The 27,635-nt window shown below is 37.0% G+C and overlaps 1 protein-coding gene across 2 annotated transcripts in view; it reads right to left on the bottom strand.

Annotated features, from left to right (window-relative positions):
• Window positions 1–7,460: 7,460 nt before the first annotated feature.
• Window positions 7,461–27,635, bottom strand: part of unc13c (unc-13 homolog C (C. elegans)) — a 138,998-nt gene continuing 118,823 nt past the window's right edge. For both annotated transcript variants that reach the window (XM_066701363.1, XM_066701362.1), the window contains 7 exons: window positions 27,152–27,275; window positions 26,627–26,686; window positions 22,982–23,062; window positions 20,306–20,453; window positions 10,028–10,120; window positions 9,076–9,235; window positions 7,461–8,815 (listed from right to left, as the gene is read on the bottom strand). In XM_066701363.1, the coding sequence (XP_066557460.1) occupies window positions 8,530–8,815; window positions 9,076–9,235; window positions 10,028–10,120; window positions 20,306–20,453; window positions 22,982–23,062; window positions 26,627–26,686; window positions 27,152–27,275 (952 nt within the window). In that variant the 3' untranslated portion in view covers window positions 7,461–8,529. The remainder of the gene's footprint in view (window positions 8,816–9,075; window positions 9,236–10,027; window positions 10,121–20,305; window positions 20,454–22,981; window positions 23,063–26,626; window positions 26,687–27,151; window positions 27,276–27,635) is intronic.

A 27,635-nucleotide genomic window follows, 5' to 3' on the forward strand; every position in this document is an offset into this window, starting at 1 on the left:
GGAAAATATATATTACAGCTCAGTGCTTTGGGAGTAGGGATAAGGTAGAGGGTGGAGGTCTAAGAGAGGCTCCAAGTGTCGTTTAATGCTCTTAAATCCAGTATTACAAGATGGCTGAATTTGCTAACTGCCAAAAGTGGATTATTCCTCCGTCTTGCCTCCTGTTCTTTGGTGAACCTGAGCGGAATAGTGAGTGACAGGGTGGCTGGAAGGTGACGGGAGCCGGGCTACATTGTTCTCATCTGTTATCTTTAATTTCACACTATATGCTACCAGTTGTGTTTTTCCTTGATGATATGAGAGGGAAGCTTTTTGTAGAGGCTGTTGTGACTACAGTCATGCATAAAAGGCTTCCCACTTTAATTACTGGTGGTGTTATTATTAAATTAGGGGGGATGGTGGATATGAGCAGGGGAGGTGGCAAGGTGCTCTGTGTAAAATTAGGTCTGATTGCTTGTTTTGTTTTCCCTTACCAATACTGCCAATGTGATTATAGGTTGTGTGATTTGGTGCTGGTGTGTGAGACTGGGATGAAGGTTGTTGTCTGCAGACTGGAGGGAGAGGCAGTACTCAGATGTGTAATGCTGAAGCAGCTGGGGTGGGAGTAGTAGATGTCTTGCAAACAGCTGTCTGTGTGCGTGCGTGTCACTGTGGTGTGTGTCTGTGTGTATCAGTTGGTGTGTGTGTGTTTGTGTGTGTATGAGTCTTTGTACATGTGCTGAAGTACAGTCAGATCGCCCAGGGCTGAGGGAGGAGGGGGAAGCAATGCGGAGAGTCCTTGCCCAACAACAAAGCAGGAACATCTTCTCCCTGTTTTAGTTGGATATGTATAGAATATCTTCACTCTTAAAGAATGCAGCATCCCAAAACTGAAACATGTTTGATAACGTTTTGCAAAATCTATAACATTTTCAAGGAACTCAACTATGTCTTGTGTGGGAATCTATCTTGAATTTAAATATATATATATTTAAATTCAAGATAGATGTGTGCATTAAACAGACCTGTGCCAGGAAAACATATTGGTTATATATATACACTCACCTAAAGGATTATTAGGAACACCATACTAATACTGTGTTTGACCCCCTTTCGCCTTCAGAACTGCCTTAATTCTATGTGGCATTGATTCAACAAGGTGCTGAAAGCATTCTTTAGAAATGTTGGCCCATATTGATAGGATAGCATCTTGCAGTTGATGGAGATCTGTGGGATGCACATCCAGGGCACGAAGCTCCCGTTCCACCACATCCCAAAGATGCTCTATTGGGTTGAGATCTGGTGACTGTGGGGGCCAGTTTAGTACAGTGAACTCATTGTCATGTTCAGGAAACCAATTTTAAATGATTCGACCTTTGTGACATGGTGCATTATCCTGCTGGAAGTAGCCATCAGAGGATGGGTACATGGTGGTCATAAAGGGATGGACATGGTCAGAAACAATGCTCAGGTAGGCCGTGGCATTTAAACGATGCCCAATTGGCACTAAGGGGCCTAAAGTGTGCCAAGAAAACATCCCCCACACCATTACACCACCACCACCAGCCTGCACAGTGGTAACAAGGCATGATGGATCCATGTTCTCATTCTGTTTACGCCAAATTCTGACTCTACCATCTGAATGTCTCAACAGAAATCGAGACTCATCAGACCAGGCAACATTTTTCCAGTCTTCAACTGTCCAATTTTGGTGAGCTTGTGCAAATTGTACAATTGTCCTCTTTTTCCTATTTGTAGTGGAGATGAGTGGTACCCGGTGGGGTCTTCTGCTGTTGTAGCCCATCCGCCTCAAGGTTGTACGTGTTGTGGCTTCACAAATGCTTTGCTGCATACCTCGGTTGGAACGAGTGGTTATTTCAGTCAAAGTTGCTCTTCTATCAGCTTGAATCAGTCGGCCCATTCTCCTCTGACCTCTAGCATCAACAAGGCATTTTCGCCCACAGGACTGCCGCATACTGGATGTTTTTCCCTTTTCACACCATTCTTTGTAAACCCTAGAAATGGTTGTGCGTGAAAATCCCAGTAACTGAGCAGATTGTGAAATACTCAGACCGGCCCGTCTGGCACCAACAACCATGCCACGCTCAAAATTGCTTAAATCACCTTTCTTTCCCATTCAGACATTCAGTTTGGAGTTCAGGAGATTGTCTTGACCAGGACCACACCTCTAAATGCATTGAAGCAACTGCCATGTGATTAGTTGGTTAGATAATTGCATTAATGAGAAATTGAACAGGTGTTCCTAATAATCCTTAAGGTGAGTGTATATTACCAATATGTTTTCCTGGCACAGGTCTGTTTAATTGCTTATACATAATATCAGTGAAAATTGTCTATCAAATACCCAAAGCACTCTTGCAGTAATGCATTCAAATGCAGCATAGTTAAGTGGGTAATTCAGCTGTCTGCTTGCATATATTTATTACTGTGTGCATAAAACATATGCATGAAGCTCTTAGAAGCTTCATACAGATTCATATATGATAATCTAGTTTAAACAGCCTCATCCCAGCATCCCCCAGCAGAAGACTTTACATCATGTAGCTACAGTGTGCTGACACTAATTTGATATTGCCACGTTGAATTCCATTGACATGAAGTGGCAGTTTTTCTTCCTCCGCTCTGTTCTGGGAAGAGTTCTTGTTTTCAGGAGAAAAAATGAATAAATACAGATGTATGGTGATCTGTTCCTCCACAACCCCATGTTTAAGATTGAGAAGCACTTTAAATGCAAATGCATACAATTAAACTGACTTTAGGTTTGAAGCCTGCCTTTGTTTTTAATCCCACTCCTGTACCGTTATTGAGCATTTAAGTATGTATTTCCTTTACTTCAACATAAAGACATTCTTGAATTGCATATGCAAAGAATAAAAGCTGAAGTAATTGTAAAACAATGGTCAAATCCTACTCCCTTTGTGCTGCCAGTTTGACGTTATTGTGTTTTTTAATATATTTTTTTTCAAATGAGAGTATAATCCTCCACAATCCTCTTTAGTTGCATGGTTTATTAATAACACAAAGGACATCTATACAAACCTTTTATTTTATGGAAAACACTTGAATGAGGATAAGAAATCTGGCAGCATGTAATGCTGTTCTTCTGTGGTTCTCAGCTATGGTCTGAACTGCAATGCAACAGAAAGTGAGAAAAGTCCTAGCCAAGTAATGTCTCTTGGAACTTTGGCTTCAATCTTGAATCAAAGCTAATTACCTGCATCTGTTGCAAGTCTAAAAATGTATCAGTGTCACTTTAGAGGGAGCGGACAACACGTAGTGCACCACCTTGAGGATTGTGCTGTTCAGAGCTTCAAATGTTAGGCAGCTGAATCAGTCAGGGCAAGAGTCTTGTTTCAGACTTAGGGGAATTACTGAGCAATTGAAAGATGGATGAGACAAAACTATGCACTAAAATGGATGCAACAGGGGAATATCTGTATAAAAACAAACTCCGACTTTTGTAACACCGATTTGTCTTTGACAGAAGTGTGCTTCTTAACCAACAGGGTCTTCTTTCTGGCCTTCATGTAAAAATGACTTTTCTTTTCAAAGGTGATTTATTATTGCATTAAATCAAATGCAAGTCTCCATCTCTCTCTCTCTCTCTCTCTCTCTCTCTCTCTCTCTCTCTCTCTCTATATATATATATATATATATATATATATATATATATATATATATATATATATTAACATATGCTCTCTATATAGTACAGATTATTTGCAAGGTGAAATGGTGTTTGATTCAACACAAAGAACTCAACTCTGTTCAAGATGTTATTTCCACTTCCTCAGTGTCATGGTGTGCATTGTATTGCATTCCATTCCTTTCTACCACATATGAAGCTAAAATGAAATAAGGTTTATTACAAAAACGCAGGATAGGGTTTCTGAAGATTTTCGGTATATACAAGAAATATAAATATGATATATAATATGTCAGCTTATTAGACCTTTTGCACATACAGGTGGTCCAGCTAGTTTGCTGCAACGTGAAAACATGATTTTGAATTAATCATACACGCATACACTTACTAACAAACCTGTATCTGCAGAATTAATTGACTCAAATAAGTGTACACCTTCAGATCTAATTAAACTCCCATTGTCTAATCTAGCAAAATGTCAGTTATGAAGTGAATAGCACCTTCTTGGCAAATGCAGTGAAATTAATCTTATCGCAGTTTTTCAAGAACACTTCCGTGGAAAATCCTGACAGAACCTTACAATTCAAATATTCTCCTCATTCTGTTTTATTACAAATGGCCAGTAATGCCAAATAGAAAATTGTGTCTAGTGTATCATATTTCTGAGCCAACTAATTTGTCTAACAAAATTTCAAGGACATTTAAGGTTCTCATAACTGGATACCATTTGCTTTTTGCTGTGCCAAAATAATTCATTTTCTCTAGGTCCTTAAAATTTTATGAATAAAAAATAAAATCCCAATATTGAACAGCAAAAAGAGGCTTTAATGTTGTGATCACACCAGATAAAGCATGCAGTAGGGAGTCTTCCTGAGTGACACTCATGCAATTGTACTGGATAACACCACCTCCAAAGCTCCAGACGTTTGTTCTTCTGATTTTACACAACATAACAGGTGAAAACTGGAGGTGTGAAAAGGTCTAGATTAGGGTTGTAGTCTCTATCTATCATCTCAGCAGACAGGGAGATGCATTTATAAATGAAGGTTTATTAAATGTCATGTAATGAAAATCAGAGGACAGTCTGAACACACACTACAAAATACAGCAAGTTGTCTCTTTAAAGTGAAGTAAAGGGAATAGGAATTTAAGATTGGAGTTGGTATTTGTTGGAAAATTTTGAAAAGAAAATGCCATCCATCCATTTTCAACAAACGCTTCATCCAGTACAGGCTCATGGTGAGGCAGCGCCTACCCCAGCAGGCACAGGGTGCAAAGCAGGGTAAACCAGGCCATTGCAGGCAGCAGAATACTTGAATACTTTCAAAAACACTGTTGGTCAGTTAATAATTCCTTGAACATTTGACACATGACATAATAACATTGTAGTAAGCAAAACACACTTTTCATATATTTTCCGAGTTATGAAAAGGAGCTTATGTCACAGGCTTAATATATTTAAATTAAATGGATGCAAATCATTCTTGTGATGGGAATTGGAAGGCATATTGTATAGAAAAGATCCAAGGTTAATCCTCATTGCAAACGTATACTATAGAAAACGATGAATAAAAAAGAAGGCAGCCTTAGGAGTTTATCCCATTCTGTGAATATCTGTAGGATAATGTTATATAGCCTGCTATATGATGTCAATTTCATAAATGTAATTCAAAGTAGATTGTTCATTTTGAACCCAAGAGGCCTGGTACCCTTTCTGATGGTGCTGGTTATTGAATTTTGCACTGGGCAATAAATAGGAGATCGCTCTCAGTGTCGTGCTGCAAACTTAGTATCCATGGTAACTAGGCTGAATTCATGTGAGACTGCAGATAAAACCCATACTGAGAAAAAGAGTTGTATAGGAACAAAGTATGGATTCAATAATTTATTATTTCACGTCTGCACTTGTGTTGCTCATTTTCTTGCCATGGTAATGACTGACACTAAGTTTGAATAATTCCAGATTAATATTTTATCATTAGATTCTTTTTTTTCCTTTCATAACCTCCAACATAGTTTTTAATTAATTCTTTAAATGGTAATTGATCACATGAAAATCTTGGGCATTGCTTCCCTTAAAGTGTACAATGTACCCATACTTTGCATTTATAGTACTCTTTCCTGCACATTAATTGCATAGATAGACTATCTATCTATCTATATATGTCTTTAAAATAAATAAATCCATTTCCCAAAGTAAAAAGCTCAGCAGACTCTGATATTTTTCATAAATAAAATAGCAAAATTGATGATACTGATATAAATTGTTCTAGTTCTAATTTTTAGGAACCCTGCAGTTTCCATACAAACCTGTTTATTTATTTTTTCACTATTAAAGTAAAATCATAATCTGGAGACTCACAGGTCATGCCCTGACAAATTATGCAGCAATCAACACTCCTCCATTTCTGATTTAAAAGCAAAACCTAATCTGCCCCCTATATTGAAAATGAATCAGAATAATATGAAGATGATAATTGCTGTGCTGCTGCTACCGACATTTAATTTGAATTTGATGACACGACCAAATGAACAACACATTATCAGTAGAAGGAAAAAAAGAATCAATTTTTATAGCCGGTGAAATTAATATTTCGTGCTGCAATAGCAGTCAATTGCCCTTTCTGTATCTCGTGTTTTTCAGTATTTTGACATGGTGAACCTGAAACTTGTAGTCTATTGGACATATAAAGTGAAGCGAGGGATTTCAATACTGCAAGGGATGCCACCAGGGAGTGCCTAGCTTGTTTTCATGTCTGTCAGGCTATGGATATATCTGTAATTTTGTATTATTTTTTTACAACTAGAATGCACTGTAGACCAATATCGCTGCTGAATCATAACTACAATATAGTACAGAATAAATAACTTGAATTACTACTGTACAGTATAGACAACTAATATTTCATGAGGGGTGAAAAACATTTATTTTCACCTTTTTATATCTTTTCACTCTTTGACCTAAAAATGTTTGTTGGTGCCTGAAACAGCCCTAACAGCCCTAAAACTATGTTTGGTGTGAATCAGAGATGGTAGAATTTTAAATCCAGTTTTCCAGATCCAGACTACAGAAAATCATCTGAACATAATACCAAAACACACACGCATACTACTATTCATACTACACATACTAACCTTCCTCTAAGAGGTGCTTATATGTATATATGTGGTACAATGCTGTTCTGTTTTCTAAGCAGTTCAATGTATTTTAGTAGTAAACTACAATATAATTTTGAATTTTACTGGTTTCCACTGCATTATATTACATTACAAGGAACTGTGAGGCTGGTGTTCTTTAAATAATTCACAATAGCTTGTAGGTTTGAGAATTTAGCAGCAGCCCACAAAACATGGGACAGAAAATTTGACTAGAAAAATCAAAAGATGCTTTTAAACATTAAAACCAAAAAAAGAACAAACAACATACATTCATTGCAGAAAAGTAAATAATTATGTTTATGCATCTGAAGTGTGTGTAAAATCGTTTTGCTCCTGCTGGAAGTAAATATATGTTCCTATGATGTTCTTTATTCAGAAAAAACCTCAAAAAGCATTATGTCTGAAGCCTTGGTCTGTCTGTCTTTGTTCTTATTTTGGGATTCCTTATTGTGAATGTGTCATTATGTCCTGATTTTGAATGTGGGTACTTGCTGCATAATATACAATTTTCAGAGAAGGTGCCACCTTTTGCTCAATATGATAAAGAAAAACTGGTAGCAAATTATTTAAATAGATGTAATCTGCTTTGCTGTCTTTTTCTTTCTATTGGAATATATGCCTTGAGTGTTATGAAGAATGAAAAGAAAAAACAGAATTAGAATTTCTCACTAAATATATTTACATGACATACAATTCGCCATCAGTGCAATACATAGGAATGTTGCATAATTACCAAATGTTAAACCTTTTATTTTTTAAAGAAAATAAATAAAATGCCTGAAGCTGATATAACTAATAAGTAAAACAACATTTACAACTTTCAAAATGGTAAACAGCTTCACACGAGTCAAAAAATAGAAGAATCTTAGAACCAGCCCATCAACAATCAGTTATGTAGCGCTGAAAAAAGATGTAAAGCACATGTCTATATTGGTTTCTCATATGGATCATGGATTGCTTTTTTTTGTACAAACATTTTATATAACTTTGGCAGTTTCTTAGGAACAAAGTTATTTCTAGTTATGAAACAACAATATCAAACTCTTAGCAATGTAATGTAAGCTTGCCTTCAAAGCTCATCTTCACAGTGATTATTCAGAAAGGTTGGAGGCCAATGACAAAAAAAGCTGCCACCCTTTCTTTTTTAAACTGATGGCACAGAAGAGGCTGTCTTCATTGTTGTCAGTGATTATAAAATTACAAACACCTATGAAGGTTTACGTAGCAGTCATTGCCATATTAGAAAATGTTCTGTTTAGAGTCAGCTCAAAATACAAAGAAGGGGAATAAGACCCAGGCTAGTGATCACTGTGAGATACTAGGAGGTAACATGTTTGAAAACAGGACATGCGGAACAAGAGGTGCTGTGTAACGTACTGTACTAAAGGACAACTTTGCAAAATAAATGACTTAACAATTAAATGCTACACAGTTAAAGAGAGAATGAATAACACTCTGAACAAAATAATCAAGCAAATTTAAAAGATACCAAGATCACCATTTTTTTTTTCTGGTTTGGCACTTTATCTGAACAGTTTTCTGTTCAAAAAAGACTAAATGTAGTACAAAAAAGGTATTTAATTAATATCTCTTTAACATAACCTGTAGAATATAGTACTTCATAGTAAGTATAGGTAAACACTTTTACATATTTCAAATCAACATTCCAACAGATGTTTACACACATGCACTAAACAAACGATACAACTTCTCCTGGACTCTCTTCAGGATGTTTCTTCGGCAGACCGTGAATCCGACTTGAGACGCACAAACTCTTTAGCCACTTCATCGTTGGTCCTCTGGGAGAGTATTCTCAGAATGGTTAATCCAGTTTCATCCATGTTGATATTTTTCACCAAAGGATACCAGGATGCACAGCTTCCTTTCTCTGATAAGTCCTTTAATTGGATAACTGTCATTCCTATAATGCGGTCTTCCCTGGCGAAGCAGTAATCCTTCACAGAGAGATGCAGTTCGTAGGCCTCGGGGCCATCGTCACTGCTCAGAATGCTGTGTGATTAGAAGGAAATATGAATATCAACAACGAGCCCCTCAGTTCAATCTACACGCTGAGAGAAAAGGAGCTCTTCGTGTTGCCTATTGAAACGCAGTAAGCGCAGATGTTAACTACAGGGAATGCCAGGTGGTATAGACAGTTGGAAACTGTAAATGTCAGGTATAAAGGGATTTAATGACCCCCCACCCCCCCAATTAAGTACTCTTGAAAAGAAACTGAATTAAATTTTAAAAAAAAGTTTGTTATTACTTACAATTGGAATGTCTCATTGTATTTGGGCGACCATGTGTTGCTCTTTGTCTTTGTGCCAAACTTCCGCTTCCTGTCATTGAGGTTGGGCCCCACTGTGTTCACCTCCACGAAGGGACGGAACATGGCGTTCGTCTGCCACAGGAGGCCGTTCACCGCCACCACTGCATGGATTCAAGCAGGAGTGGAGAACATTAGGGTTGGAATACAGAGGTGTACAAAATCCTCACCACAGCATCCCTCGAACACGACTGACAAAGGACACATTTGATTCAGCCGCTACCACTGTGTTGGTTAGTTTGTTACAGTATAATATTATGAACAGAGGTTTTACAGATACTATTGTGAGTGTACATTGGTGTGTTTAAATTGGTTTTGATCCATCCATTGTTTGGTGAACAGTGTATTTAATCTTGCTGACACCAAGGTTCAGTGTTTCATGGGTTAACAATATTTTCCCCATGTTGTAAAGCACTAAAGTATTACAAGCTCCACTGTGGAAAGCTGTTTTAATATTCCCAGAAACTAAATGACAATGGTGTTTTAGCAAGATGTGCAGGCAGCTCCCGCTTTTAGCACAGAGAGATCAGTATCTTAATGCAATTTCAGATGGGATACTGGTTCAATAGCCATTTCTGTCTATGGTTATAGACTGTCATTATTAAGGTTGAATAATTATGTAACTGCTATCAGGAGTTAGCAGTTTCTTCCTACTTTATAACAAATCACCCTTATAAATAGGTTGGAATGGAAGAAATCCCAGGAAACAGGTGCAAATGTATAACATGTATGTACTGGGTTGACCTGAATATATTAACTCGCTATCAAAGAGGAATTTCCAGTTCAATATTGTAGTCAGAAAACAATATCCTCTAGTCTTACAAAAAACGCTTTTCTTCTTCATCAGACTCCTGGCAACAGTTTTTAAAATACACATACAAGGTCATGAATCTTACCCTTCACAGTGACTCTGTGTTCCCCAGACCCTGGGTGAGTGATCAGGTCCACATGAACAGACACCTCGCCCACCGAACCATTAGATGTCTGACCTGAAGATTGTAAAACAAAACACAGCTCATCTGTTATTAACCTGCCTAAAAAAGCTCATACCTAATCTTCATACACTGTAATACCAACAGTACTGAGACCAAGTAGTGTGTGTTTTGAAACAGCATTTTTGGGAAATCATCAGGTAACTTCGGGATGAAGTTTTATGAAGCCGACCCAACAAGAGAATAGAACCTCGCTGCCATTTAGTTTGATTAAATTTGGGTCTTGCAAATCCTGGGAGATCATGCATTTCTTAATGATTTGATGAGGGTAAACAAGTACCATATAATTTAATAGCACACAATGCTTTGACCTGGTATTGAAAACTTGCTGTACTTTATTGAGGGTTGCTGCTCTGTTCAATTCATTTCACACAAACGGCAGGCCGGGGACCATGTTTTCAGGACCCAAGACATTTCCAATACTCTTTGCTAATCTTTTGCTTGTATTTATGTTGCAGCGTTTTAATCTGATGTGTTTTGTAGGCAGAATTTCTGGTTTAATTTGTCCCTGGATTGTCAGCTCTGTATCCTCTGTGGACAAATTTATGTTTTAGCAAAAAATCTCAGTCTGTCACCAAAGGTCTGGTAGATTAAAAGAAGTAGAAAAACACAACATTTCAGACTGAATTTAATTCCAGAGAAATGCCCACCCTCACTCTGATTTCAAATTATTTATATGAGTATTAAAACTAGAGCCAGTTGTGTTGATTAGAGATAGATACCAACTGTCTGAATGAAGATGGGACATTTTTTTATTTGTCTTTCTTTCTTTAGCAAACAGTTATATGCACATCTGAGCATACCAGATGGACATAGTATGTTATGTGATACAAATACGACCACGTCAACAAAATTAGTGTGAAGTGGGTTCGTGCATTTGAAGCAATATCTGTAAAATATATGAAATTGTAGTGGGACAAAGTTCAAAAGAGCGATGGGTAAAAGAATACACAATAATAAAAGCAAACTGAACATTAGCATTCATTCCCCTTCTCGTCTCCCACTCAATCTGGAATACTTGTTTGCTGATGCCAGAGCTCATGTCAGAGCTCTCCAGGACAAGTGTGTGAATGCCTGAATGACGAGACTGATATTTAACAAGATAGAATAGGACGAAACAGATGCAAACTGTCACTTGCTGGCGATAAACTGTAATGTTCTCGTATCACCTAATCAATAATTGCCAAACAAACAAACAAAAAAAAAAAGAAATCCCTGTCTCCTCATTAATCTCCAGATAATGAATCTACACTGTTCTTGACATATGATCGGGATGTGAGGGGGGAAATAAAATCTATGAAAAATTAATCATTTTGTAGTTGGTAAATAGCGAGCCGACATGTTGTAGATTGCACATTGCAAACCTATCATTGCAAACCCATTAGCTGATGACAGGCTTTGTTCTGGAAGCAAGAAGACTCTGACAAACATATTATGAAGTACTAGGTTTGTATTTTGCAATTGGCAGGTGGGTTAAAGTTGACATTTATTCTGGGCCTGAGTCTGACCCAAGAACACACTTTCCAAACACAAAAGCCTGTGTTTCTAAGCCTGCTGCTGTACAGCTCACTGACATTGGCAAGGTCCAAGGATTTGCTTCGTCATGAAATTGCTTCTATTATTTGTTTATCCCAGCATGCTTCCTGAAGCTCTTCGAAAAGTTATTCAGATGCTTGTGGCCACTGTTGTGACACATTAAATCATATTAATGTGCCCCATGACTGGATATGCCAGCTGTATTTGTTATCCAAAAAAGGAAGAATGAAAAAAAAAGTCAGCTGTCAGACTGACATGTAGGCATCTAACCCCAGAAATGGGTCTCCTCTGAACAAAACATGACCACTACAGCAGTTCAGTGTTCTTTGATCAAGAGCACACTGTCCTGCGTGGTTTATAATTCCCCCCAACTACCGCTCTGTGAGTATATTTGTGTTTTTGTTTCCCATAACTATGTTATCTCTGGATACATTTAAAGATTAAAACAAAATGGGGGGGGGGGGGGGATTTGGGGGTTAGTGCATTGTACCCTTGAGCAAAAAGCTTTGAGAATCTCCATGTATTTGCTTTTCATGAGGCATGCTGGGTGTTTATCTTTTGGATTTATGCCAACTGAGTTATTTTCTGTCCCGTTCTGGCATACATAAAGAAGCATGTATTAAAATCAAGTGGAACACAAGGTATTTCACCTTTAATGAACTGTGATTCCTTCAACATGGTTTGTAAAATCCATGCCTTGTCCCTTGTTTTGGAGTCTGTGGATTTTAAAGCTGAAGGCTTAGATTGTGCTCCAGCTGCCATTATGTAGTTATACAGTTGTCTTTAAAGAAAATCTATATTAAAAATAGAAATACTGAAATGCTTTGATTTTTTTAGATTTGTTTTAAGCAGTTGGGAAGATTGTATTTGACCACATGTTGACTGTCCGTGCCAGAGGTTTAGTCATATTGCAGAACTGGACTAAAAATAAAAACATGCCTCAATGCATCTCCCCTTCTTCTGCAATAAATTAGGTGGACATGTGGACTGTGATGACCTCATTAGCTTTAGCCTGTGTGTGTGTGTATACATGTTTGTATATATAATGAGAGAGAGAGGATATTTCCTTCTAATTCTCTATTGTGTTTATACTGAAACAAATCTAATCATTCAATTTAGTCCTTGCAGCTTCTTGACAGCCTCGAAGGTATTTGCAGAAACTTTCCTCTGCCCACTAAATTCACAGATTAAAGGTTGAACCATTAAAATGTGCTGTGTAAGTCCAGGAACTGTGCTCCACTCCACTCTAGTTCGATGAAGAGCTTCAATCAATCATTAAAACTCAGAAATGCACCGCTGGGGTGTTATTCAAGGACTCAGTTTATTTCTCTGATTGAACCAATTAGAATTTAAATTGAGGAGTCTGTATTCCAGCAATATAAACAGTACAATATGTCCATACCTTTTTATTTGATGAGAATAATAATATACTCTATGAACTCAAGAAAGACACCATCATTTTTTTTTATATTTACTCAACTGTAAAAAGGTGCTCTTTGATAAAAAACAACTAAACATTTCAATCTGGTATCTCTTAGGAGAGCTTTTTGTTGTAATTATTTTTTTAATTCATAAGCTCTTTTTGTATTCTGCCTCTGTAATGTATAGGCTTTCCTTGTTGATATCTCCTGCAGTTTGTGTGGTTCTTACTTTCCTGTTGTCTTTATCATTATGCAGCAAAGCAGAAATAAGCTCAGTCAAGACCCCCCCCCCCCCCCCCCTTCTGTTTTTTGCTGCTGCTGCTTTTGGCAAGCAGGGCAGAATGACATCACCTAGAAATGTTCACTCGCAGACAGGACCTCAAAAGCTTCCTGTTAGCAAGAAGGGAATTTTGTCCTCAATTACACTGGTGTTGCTCTTCAAGGTTAAAAGCTAATATTCACACCTAGCACTGTTATAGAAAACAGGGTACAGGATTCAATTTTCAAATACATCTGATACAGAGAGAGAGAAAATATAATTTTCTTTTTTGATCATGAGGAGCTGCTGATAAGTGCAATTTTAATAATGCAATTTTATATTGTATTATTATGATGATGATTATTCCATACATAATTGCATATTATTAACTCCTGTGCATGTTTTATTATTATTTGGAGATATGCAATAATACAAAGATATGAAACCAGATATTTGTGAAACAAATGAAAATGAAAAGCTGAAAGTGTGTATGGACTGTATGACTGGACTGAAAAGAAGACATTAAATTAAATAATACCCAGCATGCCTTAGTCACAGACATCCATGGGGAAGCGAGAGTAGAGAAAGGAGGAGCAAAGCGTAACAGTGCTATATTTCTAATTGCCCACCTGACATCCATCTAGGGGCCCAGTATAAATGCATTTATTCAAACATCACGATATTTGTATTGAACAAGATAAATAAAGGTAATATAACCAGGCAGCTTTAGCTATTATATATTGCTTTTTTTTATCCAATCAATGATTCATTGGTATACAGCATAACACTTGTTGTATGGGGACTGGGATTGAACTAATACTGTAATAATTGGAAGAACAAAAGTGCAGAATGAAACAACAAAGCATTGGAGTACTGTATGCATACAATATAGAAATGTTACTGGTTTACTTTCAGTAATTAATGCATGCTTTACCCATGCTTCTAGGATCATATTCACATGACTGCTAGAAATGATCCGATTATTAGTAAAAGACTTCAGTTTTAAGTGCAGTTTTTGTTCCCTCTAAGTTGTAAAGTTAATTACATTTAAAATACTTGTTTTATGCAAAATTGAGATTGAATTTAAGAACATGACCTTAAAAATGACCTTAATACTTTGCATATAAAATAAAGAATCCATCTTCTCTTTGATTGTACAACAGGATCTAAACTTCTCTGCTGCAGGTACTAAATCTGCCAGGATGAGAATTCATATACAGCTGCTCCTTTTCTCTGCAGTGTGAGCACATGGCAGTGGCAGCCCTCTGTGTGCATGTGAATGTGAATGGTATAAAGCCAGCTATGTGATATCTCCTAATGATTTAGATCAGTTAAATAGATTTCAAGAGTTTCATATATTTAAAGGAGATGCACATTAGCAAAAAAAACAAGAAAGAAAGAAAAGGAAGACATTAGACAAAAAGTCCTTTTATCGATGTAAAAGAGCAGATGTTGATTAATCAGTTCCCGTCAGCGTGCTATCCACTGAGCTAAAATGAACATGATGATGCAGACGGCACAGCTTTTGGTTTGGAGTCGGTTGGTGTGGTTGAAAGAAAAAGTTTGTTCTCTCTCATGCCTCAAACCGAATAGCGTTCCACACTGCTGCACAAATGATGACTGAAAAACTTGAAGCAAGAGTGCTCTCAGGGATGTGCTGAGTTCGGTTAAGCTCTTGTGAATTCAGATATACCCCTCAAAGCCATAAGCTTTATATTTACACAGCTGCCTTTTTATAAGGACACAGCAGACATTTCTGGGGAGACAAAATGATAAGAGGAAAAAAGCAAAGCAAAGCAAAACAAGCTGTAATCAGGTCAATTAGTGAGGGGGATAAAGACACAGTATGCCCCTCAGTAATAAGTTATGAGTAAAACTTAAAGGGCCAGGGCCTGGCAGTAGATTTTCAATAGCAGAGGACAGTGTGCTGTCAGAGAGTATTGTAATAAAGCAGCTGTAACTGCAGAGGAAAAGGTGATCTTTATCCACAGCATCTCTCAGCAGGAAAAGACATGTCAGGGAAAAGACAGTGCTTTGGAGGGCAATGAAGACCAGTAGATTATTGCAGTGAGATCAAGGGATTTGTGCTGAAGAGCAACTCAAGAGATGGCTTATCAAAAATGTATGAGTGTTAGATTATTATTAATTAAGGGCATTACTATACAACAGAATAAATAAAGAAAAAGAATATTTGCCTATTAATTATGCAATAATGATCATCATCACAATAATGTAGTAACTAACAGGGTCTGGGCCACATCTGGGAATGAGCAATTGTTTGCCATGGGACAACACTAGTAAATAAAATAAAATATATCGAACAAATAATGGCCTGGATTGAGAGGGTTTCAATAGTCAGTTGCGTTCAAATTTTAAATTACATTTTAATAGAAAGGTATCACTCCTACACAATAGTGAGAAAAAATACAAAAACTTTTAGACTTAGTAATGTAATAATGAAGCACAGTGTATACGTGGGAAATTGTGTAGTCTGAGAGGTTGGAATGCACATTTCCTTTTCCTTCCCCAATAAATATGCGTTGGGGCTAGTCCTGCCATTTTGGCTCCCGATAAATGTAATCTGTTTTGTGGAGACAGAATCAATAGTGATGCCTGAGTGGAAGCTGGGATGTTCTGCTATAGTGATTGGGAGGGGACTACAGGGCAAAGGCTGGTTTCACTGCCCCACATGCTCACAGAAGCCTGTTTAATGTGATCACAGTGCCTGGACTGCTATCACTAAAAAATTTAATGGGATCTTGGCTCATTCTAACCTCTAGCTAGCATCAATATTGAAAATCTCTTCACATATTGATGTGGATGGTTGGACACAATGATAGGAGCAAACCTTTGTGAAAGACATTTGAAATGTCACGCTCCATGGGAAAAACTGCACTGATTAAACTATTCTACTGGAATAACATTTGTGAGAATTAGTGTATTCCCACATCTGACAATTTAATTGGTTATGTGTACGTGTAAGTTGACATACATGTTATGATGTCAATCCCAACTGACTGACTTTCCTTTTGTTTTGTCTTCATTTATTGAGTAGGGTATGCTCAGCGCAGTCTATGTATTTATGAACTTTGCAAACTATCCAGTTAAAATGAGCATTATTCATATTCAGACAGTAGAGTGGTTCTTGTATTGAGTTAATTTTAATAATGTCTCGAGTGTATACTGGGAATTAATACATATATATTTTAAAGCTAACACTGAGAAGGTTTAATTTTATTTTTATTTTTTAAATTGTTACCTGTATTAGATCAAAACTTTGACCCACCTGCCAGCTGCAATGGATGAAGTGTTTCTACAGAAGCAAAAAGCCTCTTGCAACCAGGAAGCTGCCTTGAAGAGCCAGGTTTGGCTTTTGTGATTGATGAGTAAGTATACTGGCAGGCTATACTCAAATACAACAGCTCTCTATCTCACGTTTGATTTGTATTGCTTGTGGAGTACAGAAATACCTCTTGTGGTAACATTCAGCTTGGATATGTTGAGATTATGAAAGTATTTATTTGGTTTATTATTATACATTTACTGGTCTTCCATGCATTTTTCAAAATGGCTGAAAACTACATTAGTCAGCACAATAACAAGCCTCCTACATGACGTGCTTGATCTGGAAATGCTCAAGAGGTTTAAGCTTATTTTGTGTGCAATTATAGCATTACATTTTACTCATCCACATATGATCTTTATGAATAAATGGTCTGCTTACAGGCCTTATTGGAAACTATTCAAAGGTTTATATACTTTCATTTCTATTCCATCTCCTGAACCTCTCTCCATTAATTAGTTTTGGCTTGGCAGTGGGTAATTTTGTTTCCACACATCAGTGTGTTAGACTGATACAAACTCTTCATTAACTGGTGTGGTGTATTCAAAGGCTATATCAAAGTTGTATAAGATAGCCTTTGCTTTCATGTCATGCACATTTTCCTGTAGCCAACTGCATGCTGTGGCACAACATGCAAAATGTGTGTATTGCACATAAAGGAAAATCTGCCTCTGGACATTCTGCTGCCAGAGAGAATGAATATCTTTCTTTTTAGCCAGGGTTGTAAATTATGTCTGCCTGTCAGATTTTGGCTTTGTCATAGTTGAGATTCCTTTTTCTAATCTGTTTATTGCTAGTGTAAAAGCCCTGTTGTGTGTCTATCTTTCCTGTCATATTATCTAAGCTCGTTGGAATCACCTGTAGTATGGTATCTCATGCTCCCCACCCCACCCCCGCCCCTTGCCAGTCTATTTACACACACTGTGTCTGCCTTTCAGGGTCACCTGAATTTGTTTTCCAACTTCACTGGGTAAACACATGGCATCAACCCCTGTGCCTCTTTCTGTGGGAGGACATCTGCAGCACAGTTTGTTCATTAGTAAACCTGGAGCTAACTGGACATTAATATAAGGAAGTGTGCTTTCTCAGGAGGGCAGCCTCTCAGTCATGCACAGGAAATTAGCATATATGAAACCTTGGCTGCTGCCATCGGCTGAGATGCCATTCGTAACGGATTCATTTCTATTTCAAATGGAGGTAACAGCCGGTTTGTCTAATGTACTCCAAAACATCCTCTTTTAAGGAATCAATTCAGATGGAACTAAAAACACCAAATGCAATCTTTAACAGCCTTGTTTAATGTAGTTTCACAGAAAGAAATTAGCTGCGTTTGCAGTGAATTAAGACTAATGTTTTCACTCTCCTGACTACACTACCATTTACAAAGTAATGTATATTGTCTTAACTAACTTACTAAAATACAGACATGCAACTATACATAATATACATAAAAATAACATGACGTGAACTATAGTTAATTAATCAAATATGATATTTTCTGAACTGCATTATCTGTATGTAAAATAAAAACTCTGCTCAGTAGGAACCAGGAAGTGAATCTTTAACATTGAGAAAGTCTCTGACATATTAAGGAGTTATTTCCTAGTTGATTACATTCTTTTTTCCAAAACAGATTACCCTGATACAAAGGTCTCCCCATCTAAAATGACTACTGGTTCATACTTCCTTGGGAGTATCCATCCTGTGCACTTTATCAGTGTTGACATGGATATACTAAGATGAGGTTGATGTAATCCTGGCCATGATAATTACATCCCTGGGATTTCTAGTTACTGTCACAGCTGATTCTACTATACAATCTTATCAGCTTGCAGACTGCACTGCTACATCAGTTTGTTCACATTCTGCAAATCCAGTTCCAGCTGCCAGTTGGAAATTTCATGCCCTTTCTAAATGAGTTTCAAGCAGACACACTCCCACTGGTAGCAGGAGAAGAAAGCAATAATATCGCAAAATCGTGTTCTCAAATTAAAAAATCATCATGGAGGCATTCCAACCAATCTGAAACAATCCAGATCATCTCACTCAATGCCGTATAGAAAGCAGAGTAAGTAATTTGTATCTCCAAAAACAAGAGTCTACATTATCTGACTAATGGTTCAGAATAATTTGATATTGTGCCTTTTCCATTCTCAGGGTTTCCCTCAGTCCATCTAAATAAGCACAAAAGGCAGGAGAAGCTGATGTGCTGTCAAAATACCTCACAATTTATTCAACATGGTGGACCACAACAGAACATTTATCACTTTCAGGAACTTAAAGACTGTAACTCTATTTTACCAGCTTTGATAGATGCTGTGTTTTTTGTGCTTGATAAATTATTAACCCCGGGGCCGGAGAGGAAAACATCAGTAGCCCCAAACAATGCCTGCTGTTCCCTCTGCCCAATTGTAAAGGAAATGAATGAGACTGATAGCTTTTTCTAGTTCTTCAGCCTAGGTAATAACAAGCCCCAGGGGTTGGGGGAGTAAGCCACAGGTAATTATGATGCAGGTCAATAAGATGGGAACATGCAAATAACAGGATGCAAACCGAGTAAGCTTTCTTCTCAAACAAGCCACGGGAACAAATACAGACACACCTGTTGACTCAAAGCCCATACCCTAACTGAGCTCTTAATTAAATATAATCTTTGCTGTAGGTAATCATGGCAATGTGTTTAATAAAATCAATCACAGACAAGGTTATGGGTTCTTCTCCATCAGAGCATTTTGTATACCGGCATTGACGGCAAGCATACTTTTCTGTAGGGGCCGGATTAAATCAAAACTTTTACCCACCCTCTAATAGAAAACTATAGAACTGTACTCAGTTGCGGCTTCATTTTTACTAAGATGATTTAATCCAGCTCTAGGTCTCACTTGTATGAACAAAAAACTAAAAAATGAAAAGGATCATCCTAGGTCTCAGCTGTTTGAATCTCACTGTGACCTCCTAGTAAAATAAGTGTGAAATACAAATAATAGAAAAGTGTCACAGTTTTCTTTACATGCATTTCAAATCTGGGGCCGGATTAAATCAAAACTTTGACCCACCCACTAATAGAAAACTACAGAACTGTACTCAGTTGCGGCTTCATTTTTAGTAAGATGCCACTTTCTTCTAATCATAAATGTAACCGCTATTATGGATAGTTGTGTAGTTTTCTATTAGCGGGTTTATAAAAGTTTTGATTTAATCTGGCCCCTGGTTTTATTTCATTGCATGTATTTCAAGTATCACAAGATGAACAGCAGGGAGATCAATTTAATTCAAAAACAAAAATCATTGGTCATATGACCCTAATATACTGTAAACTAATAACTTAAATCTTGACCCAAAAGGTATACATTCATAAGATTGCCTGTTTAATATTAAATGACAATCTATGATTCCATTGAGTCCCAATGATTGTAATGTAAATATCCAATACACTTTTCATTTCTCTCCTAAGATGACATGCAAATGGAAAAGTTATGAGAGAGGGAGACACCTGCTTCATAAGAAATTATGTAAATTATAAACTGATCCTGCATCAAGCAACTGAAATATTTGTAACACTATACTGAAATGCCTCTTCCTACTTTCTTAAAATCAATCATTTTTGACTGGAAATTCCTTACCTTGAGTGTTCTGGGTGCATATATACTTCTTAATCAAGGCATCTGTAGTTTGTGTGTAAAGGCTAAGAGCGTATTTCAGGGACTGCAAGTCTGGGCTCTTCTCTAGAAATGTCTTCTTCAGTCCATTTCCTCCTGCATGGAAATATTGCTGAGAAAACACACACGGTCATACACATTTCTGTCAATAAATAACTGTTGTATATATTAATAATCATGCACAAGGAATTCTGGGTAACAGGGAGAAGGCAGGAAGACTATATACTTGCTCATTCCTTGTGTTATGAAGACAAACAGGGTTCATCTAAGGCTTCATATGTCAAGTGTGGATCCCCCCCAAAAATAATCTGATTTTAGTTGTCAGCTCCCAGCTTGAGTCCTGCCCTGTAGCCTCCCTCCCAACACCACAAGACGATGGTTGTCACAATCAAATTATAATGCTGTCCAAAGCCATGTCAAAATACAGACAGCTATTTAACCTTCTTGAACTGCAGTGAATTAAATCAAATCAACAAAACTGATTATTTAAGAGAAGTAAAATAATAAATTGCTTTCTGTTGCTGTATTTCATCCCAAGATTAATTTTTCTGGCACCATTGCAAATATTATCCTGTTGCTCTCCCAGCTTTATCGAGCTGGATTATTCAATGCTGCGTTGATCTTGTTGGTAGGTGTTGTTTAGGTGCTCATTGCTCTCCTAATGCCATAGATGGTACATTAGGCAGGCTCATTTTGTACTTTTCAACATCTTATTAAAATCACTTGCCTTTAACATGTAATCAAAACAATACAACTAAAAACATTGTATTGGCAATGTTGGTGTTTTCCTATATTTATAGTAAAATGTTTTTCCTTCAATTAAAAACATAATAAATAAATAAAAAACACCAAATTCAAAATGTTTTGAAATACGGGACTTGAATAAGCAAGGTGACCCAACCATATTTTTCAGACTATTTACCCTTCTCTGACAATTACAGGGGTTGCAAATGAGTTACATTCAGAGAGTTCAGGATAACGACTTGTTTCTTTCAAGGTACATTGATCTGTGTGCAGCCTTTATGTGTGCATGTTTTAATAATTTGTTACTGCTCACTGTGCCAGAGTAGAATACAGAAACACTAGTTAGAGTAGTAAATCTCTACACATATAATACCACGTCTCAAATCCTTTGTGCAGATATGTAGTATATATAAAAATCTGGAAAATAATGACTTCAAATTAAAAAGCAAAATCACCAAGCAAATGCAAATCAGGTTGTCACAACTGTTTTAAGGATAATTTAATGGCTTCCAGACCACACTGATGTGCTGATTGTACTTGACACAATTACCAAAAACAAAATAAGCCCATTTTATTTCAATATAATCTGAATACTTATCTCATCATATGTACTATCATATCAGTCTGGTTCACATTAACACAGTGTCATCTTGACATGTCATGGGCATAAGATTTTGAGACTAGTTTCTCTGGAGAGGACTGATGTTTTTTTTTCAAATTTTTACTTTATTGATCAAAAACATATGAGAAACATAACTTCGGCTAATATGTTTCCTAAGAGCGGCTTGTCAGTTGTCAGATGAGGAGTGGTTCAGAGCATTCTCCATCAACACAAGAGTGGAGAGTTTGAAGTTATGAAACAAAGCAGTGTTTCTCAACCAGTGTTTGCCGTCTGGCAGGACACGTGAGAAAAAGCCATAACCATAACCATAAATGATAAAACCATAACAAAATTAACATTTATCAGGAATAAATATGTCTGTGCATCAGGACAAGCGGAGGTTTCGGAAAGTTTTATGTTCAAGTTTATACAAAGGGGGAGTGTGCAGAAGGGTTTGGTGTGCCATGCAAAACTTTAATGTGATGTAGGGGTGGGCCTTGAGCTTTAAAGGGACAGGAAACACTACATTAGAGTGTGACAAAACCCTGGAGTGAGCTGTCCATGGTGCTAAATCATTTGCCATTACCTGAAACCCAGGCCACCAGGCTTCAGCTAGCACACTTCCTGCTTAACTTTGTTAATTGGGACTTTCTACATAGAATAATGATGCAAGGACTTTTTAAGTCATGATTGATCCAAATGTGGAGATGTGCTCTTGGAGACACAATCAATTAAATTCTGCGAGGTACAGCCACATTATCAAAATGCAGTACACAGATTATGATGGCTTCTAGGTGTTCTCAGCTCACTATAAAACAAGCAAGCCTCATCTTTTCTTTCGCCCTAATTATTAATCTCCTCCAGGACCCCAGGATAGAGCGAGTAAGCTAATGCAGACAGGACTGGGATTCTACCTAGACCTCAATAGCAAAGATACACATTTCTTTAAAAAAGTTATGGACAACAAATTCATGAGATATTACTGGTAACAATTCACAAATTATACCCCCTTCCTGGCGTGGGTGTTGATTGAACAGCGGCAGTAATTAAATACAGGTGGTCAATAATTAGGTGGTGAAATTATGTTTCAGGAGGAAGATTTAAAATAATAACTACAAATGGGTAATGAGGAGAAAAAAGGATATCTAATTATTTACCCTTATATGAAGATAAAGAAACCACTGTCAGTGGTACAATTAAACACAAAGATACAGGGATAATCTAGTTTACTTGTTCTGCTTGTCTAAACACAGATTTGTTAATGGAGACCTGAGGAAATGAATAAAACAGAATACCTTAATGGTAGGCAGCACCACCTCCATGATTGTGCACTGGCGTGGAGTCAGGCTCCTGGCCTCTTCCTTTATCACATGCTCCTGCAAAAACAAAGGATGTTAATTTAAAATCAACTTATTTTTGTAATACTGATGTGCATTATTTGGAAGTATACATGTTTTACCAAAAAAACATAAAATAAACACAATGGAGTCTCTCTTATTATCATTGATCGTCATATGGAATTGGACAATGAATAGAAATGTTCACAGACAGCATTCACACCATAACCCTTTTTATGTGCACATAAATAAAAGTATATACAAAAAAATATTAGGACATTCTGAAATAAAATAAAGATCCTAAGTCTGTTTTGTCGTGACCAATATATTAGGGTGTAGATTCAGCTCAACAGGAAAGTAGATTTATACAAGTCAGCTTACATCCTAGCACCACAATCAATTTCTCAATGCCTTAGGCTTTCACTTGTAGGTCAGACAGAGACTGTTACTCATCAGGGAAAGAAAGCTAAAGCACCTCTGACAGGCGACACCTGCACAGCAAGCTGTCAGTCATCAGCAGACAGACCGACTCTTATAATACCACAGTAACAGAACGTCAGAGATCCCACAGATTAGCAGATATGAAATATTCTGGGGAAGAATCCGATTACACCCCTGTTTATATAAATGTTGTGTAACATTAATCCAAACAAAACAAAACAACAAAAACCAAGCTCGGCTAAGGTTATACACTATTACAATTCACAACCCGCTCCTTTCATCTGAGGATATGTTCCAGTAGCCAGTGCAATAAAATCATTTAATTTTGCATTGCACTCCTGGGAAGCATCGCCAGTGCAGAGCAATTCTAAACTGAGCCGGAGCTTCACGTGTGCTCATTCACAGAAGGGGGTGTGTTTTTGCATTTTCTATGGCTCCTTGAAGACTTTTATAGATAGATGCCAAAACACTGAAAAACATGTTTGCCATCAAAGATCAAAGTGGAGGTCTTGGATTCTGAAACATCCTTGGATTTCATTTGTTTGTAGCCTTATGGCTTCATGTATCCAGTTTCCAGGGGGACCAGAAATAATATCCATAATGTCTTGAAGCCTGTAGTCTTATGTTGAGGAAGGGAGGTCACTAAATACAGTTGTAGTGCCTGAAAATCTGCGCTATGTAACTATACATGCTATACAGAGAGGCAGATCTTTCTTAATTACACCTATTCCATGCCTGTTAAGAGTCAAGAAGGGCAGACTGATGCTAGATCTGCTACTACGACTTTGCATCAGCTAGCAATCATAGACTCCTCAACAAAAAAACTACCAAAAAAATTAGATGGTGGGGGCGCCCATGACTCTTAATGTGGGAGCAGCTGTTCATCGATCTCACCCCCAAAAGGTCATTTTGAAAGCTCAGTTTCAATACAACAGTTTTAATGCTTTGTCGAAGCATATTGATTAGTTGTTAACTCCAGCTGAATGTACACTGACAGCATTGAGATTAGGAAAGTCTAAGACTGCCTATTACTCTCTATTAAAGTCAACCTACGGCCACTAAGCTTACTAATAAGTCGTGAGAGTAATACTTGCACACACGCATTTATAATGGTTCACTAACTAAATGTGTTGTGTCAAATAAGTTACAATCAGGGACCAATTAAATGTTTTGGGGGTTAAAAAAAAAAACCTGTGTTTAATTTTTAGTTTTGTATCAATAATTTATACATGTACTGAGGAATTATAAGGATAGATTACAGGTACTCAATTATAGTTTCTTTTTCCTCCCACAGATAATTTTGGGAAATGACATGCTCCAGCAATCACCGAGGCGATAAGGATCCGCTAAACGATTCATGGATGTACTGTTTATGTTTAATTATCAAATGTTCTAGTTTGAACTTAAAAGACACAGACCTGAAGTTGGTCAAAAGCAATTGAATCAACTGAGGTGCAGTTTTTTCCCTAGTCACATCAAATAAATTATTAAGCATTTAAAAACAAAACAAAACCGCCCTCCAGCACTTTTCACAAGCAGCTTTATATAACAGAAATCTACCACCGTTTGACACCTGGGTGCCAGAGCCAAGCTGAGTGTTACCTCCTGCTGTGAATCGATCTTGAGTCAGAGCTGCACGATAGCCTCCGGAGGGGGGGGGTGGCTGTGGAGATTCAAGGTGAGCACTGTGGCCCCAGCAGCTCTGCTTGGACACTTGAGCCGTGGGTGGTAAATGACCAAATGACACATCTCAAACTGGGTGACCCAAGCCTTAAGGAGCCTCACAGCTCTCCTGACTGTCAAGCCCATGCTATGGCAATGTTACCATCATGCTTAGTTTACATCTCAGCTTTCCCTCAATACAAAGCAACAGAAGTTGTAGTGTCAAATGCATTAACTTTTATTATTTATATACTTTTTACAGGATGCTATTTTAATACTCCCCTTCTGGCATTACAAAAATACATATATTCAGACATTTGTAGTGAACCTAGCAGGATGCACCTAGCAAGTTTCACATTTGTTACAGTACATAGTACAGCACTACCCGGTTTATTTTCAAATGTACATACAAAAAGCTTAACTAAATTCAGTTATTTTCTGAAGGGTCTGTAATGTATTCTTGGTATTGACTTTGATTGATTACTAGCTTAGCAATATTGTGATAAAGCCCATCTTCATTTAACAGGGTAATTAAATAACCAGCCCATTACTATTGAACTGTAGGCCACAAATAATGCTAAGATGGGAGAGATTTTGTTTTGTACATTTTGTACAATTATAAAATCACAGTACATCACTAAATCACTATGACTTGAAATGCTTCTCACAACTCCGCATAATAAAATAATGCTTCTATATGCCACAGACACTGTTATTAAGAAATGATTATAAATATTATGGCCTGCTAAAAAATAAACAAAAAACACCTGTACCTTTTTCAAGCAATTCTAAATCATTTTGTTGAGCTTTTGGTTATTTCTGATGTTTAGCTGCATAAAGTGATCAAATGGCTTCAATCAAACAGCAAACTACAGCTTGTCTACAGGCTCCCTCTGGGGGATGTTAGAACTCAACATCAACTTCTATTATCAGGGAATTGAGTAATAAAATAAAATACAATTTGAGTACATTTAATAAAGCGTAGAACATAAAATAATTCTACATTGAGGTACAGACAACCAAGACCACAAACAAACAAAAACATTTACCAAACACCAAAGTAATAGTATTTTATATGGGTTTCCTGGGGGTTTGAATAGGCTTCGATTTAATTAGTCTAAAACATTTAGCTAATTAATGCAACTTTTGAACTGTAGTATTTCAAGTATAAAATAAGATGCTTAAAATGTTTTTAGCTCAGTCTGCTCAATGACAATAGTAAGTCCATATACCTAAGCAACTTTAAAGTTGCATGGGTCAAACTGCTCCACAATCTCTACCCTGTACACCTTGTTACTTCTATTTGCAATGGGATATAAAAGAAAACTGAACATCTGTCAGAGACATTTTACTTCATGACTGTACTAGAGAAGATGATCTGAATGGATATGTAGAAGGTGTTTTTCATTAATCTAAACAGAAAAACAAAATTCAGCATGAAATATCAAGTTGCAAATTACATATACCGAGGGACTGATGTCAATAATTGATGAGCCATACCTTCAGTTTGGACAGCTGTCCCAGGTCTTTTGCGGCACTGAAAATCATCTGAGCTCCTTGCTTTATAGGACAAAAAAAATAAACGCCTGTTGTAGTTAATGACTATATATTTAAATAGGAATTAAGTAAAATCTTAGCTTTGTCCTTCTTTGATAAAGAGAACAATGTACTTTGTGGTAAGAGATGGATATTTACATTTTAAACTTATTAATACAATTTCTTTATAATGCAGAAGGTTTGGAATCATGAAGAATAAACAGTTTTGAATTCTGAATTCCAGAACCTGCTTGTCAGTTATTTCAATGTATGATTATACTAAAGCAATAGCCAACCAATAGTTTCCATTACAGGCAGGTTTTGAAGACATAGTGAGATATTTTATTGCCCACATTCAGTTGAAGCAATACAGATTAAGGTTCTTTCTTTTTAGACAGAGATAGAGAGAGAGAGAAGAAAGAAGGAGGGCATGGGACAGAAAGAGGGACTGTAAGGTAAGACTACATAGAAACTTCCAGTGGTACTCACACTTTGGTCTGTTAATGGAGGCAAGACAATCTGCCTTTCTATGGTATTTAGAACAATTTTCCACAGCTCCTTCAAAACTCTTTTCAGTACCGTCTTCTCACAGATTTTCGCAAACAAAGTGAGGCTGCAAAATAATAATTCAATATAAATAATAAATCCTACCACTACTGTTTCTATTACATCAGACAGTCAGCTTGTAAGACACTCTGGAAATACTACGCCAGTCATTCAAGTTAACAAGTTCTTCTTGACAGATTTGTGTAACCCAATAAATTGGGCTCTCTCAGTAACATGTTTTATAGAAAACTAAAAATACAACATTTCTAGTCATACATTAGAGTCCAACAAACCCCAAATACATTTAAAAAAATAAATAAATGAAAACAATCTAGAATTTTACATTTTAATCTTTGTGAATTATGAATCCATGAGCTTAGGAGAAAAAAAAAGTTTAGGCTTGAAGGGATTTAGTATTTGCATATGA

This window comes from Amia ocellicauda, chromosome 4 (genome assembly GCF_036373705.1).
Source record: "Amia ocellicauda isolate fAmiCal2 chromosome 4, fAmiCal2.hap1, whole genome shotgun sequence".
NCBI classification, from domain to species: domain Eukaryota; kingdom Metazoa; phylum Chordata; class Actinopteri; order Amiiformes; family Amiidae; genus Amia; species Amia ocellicauda.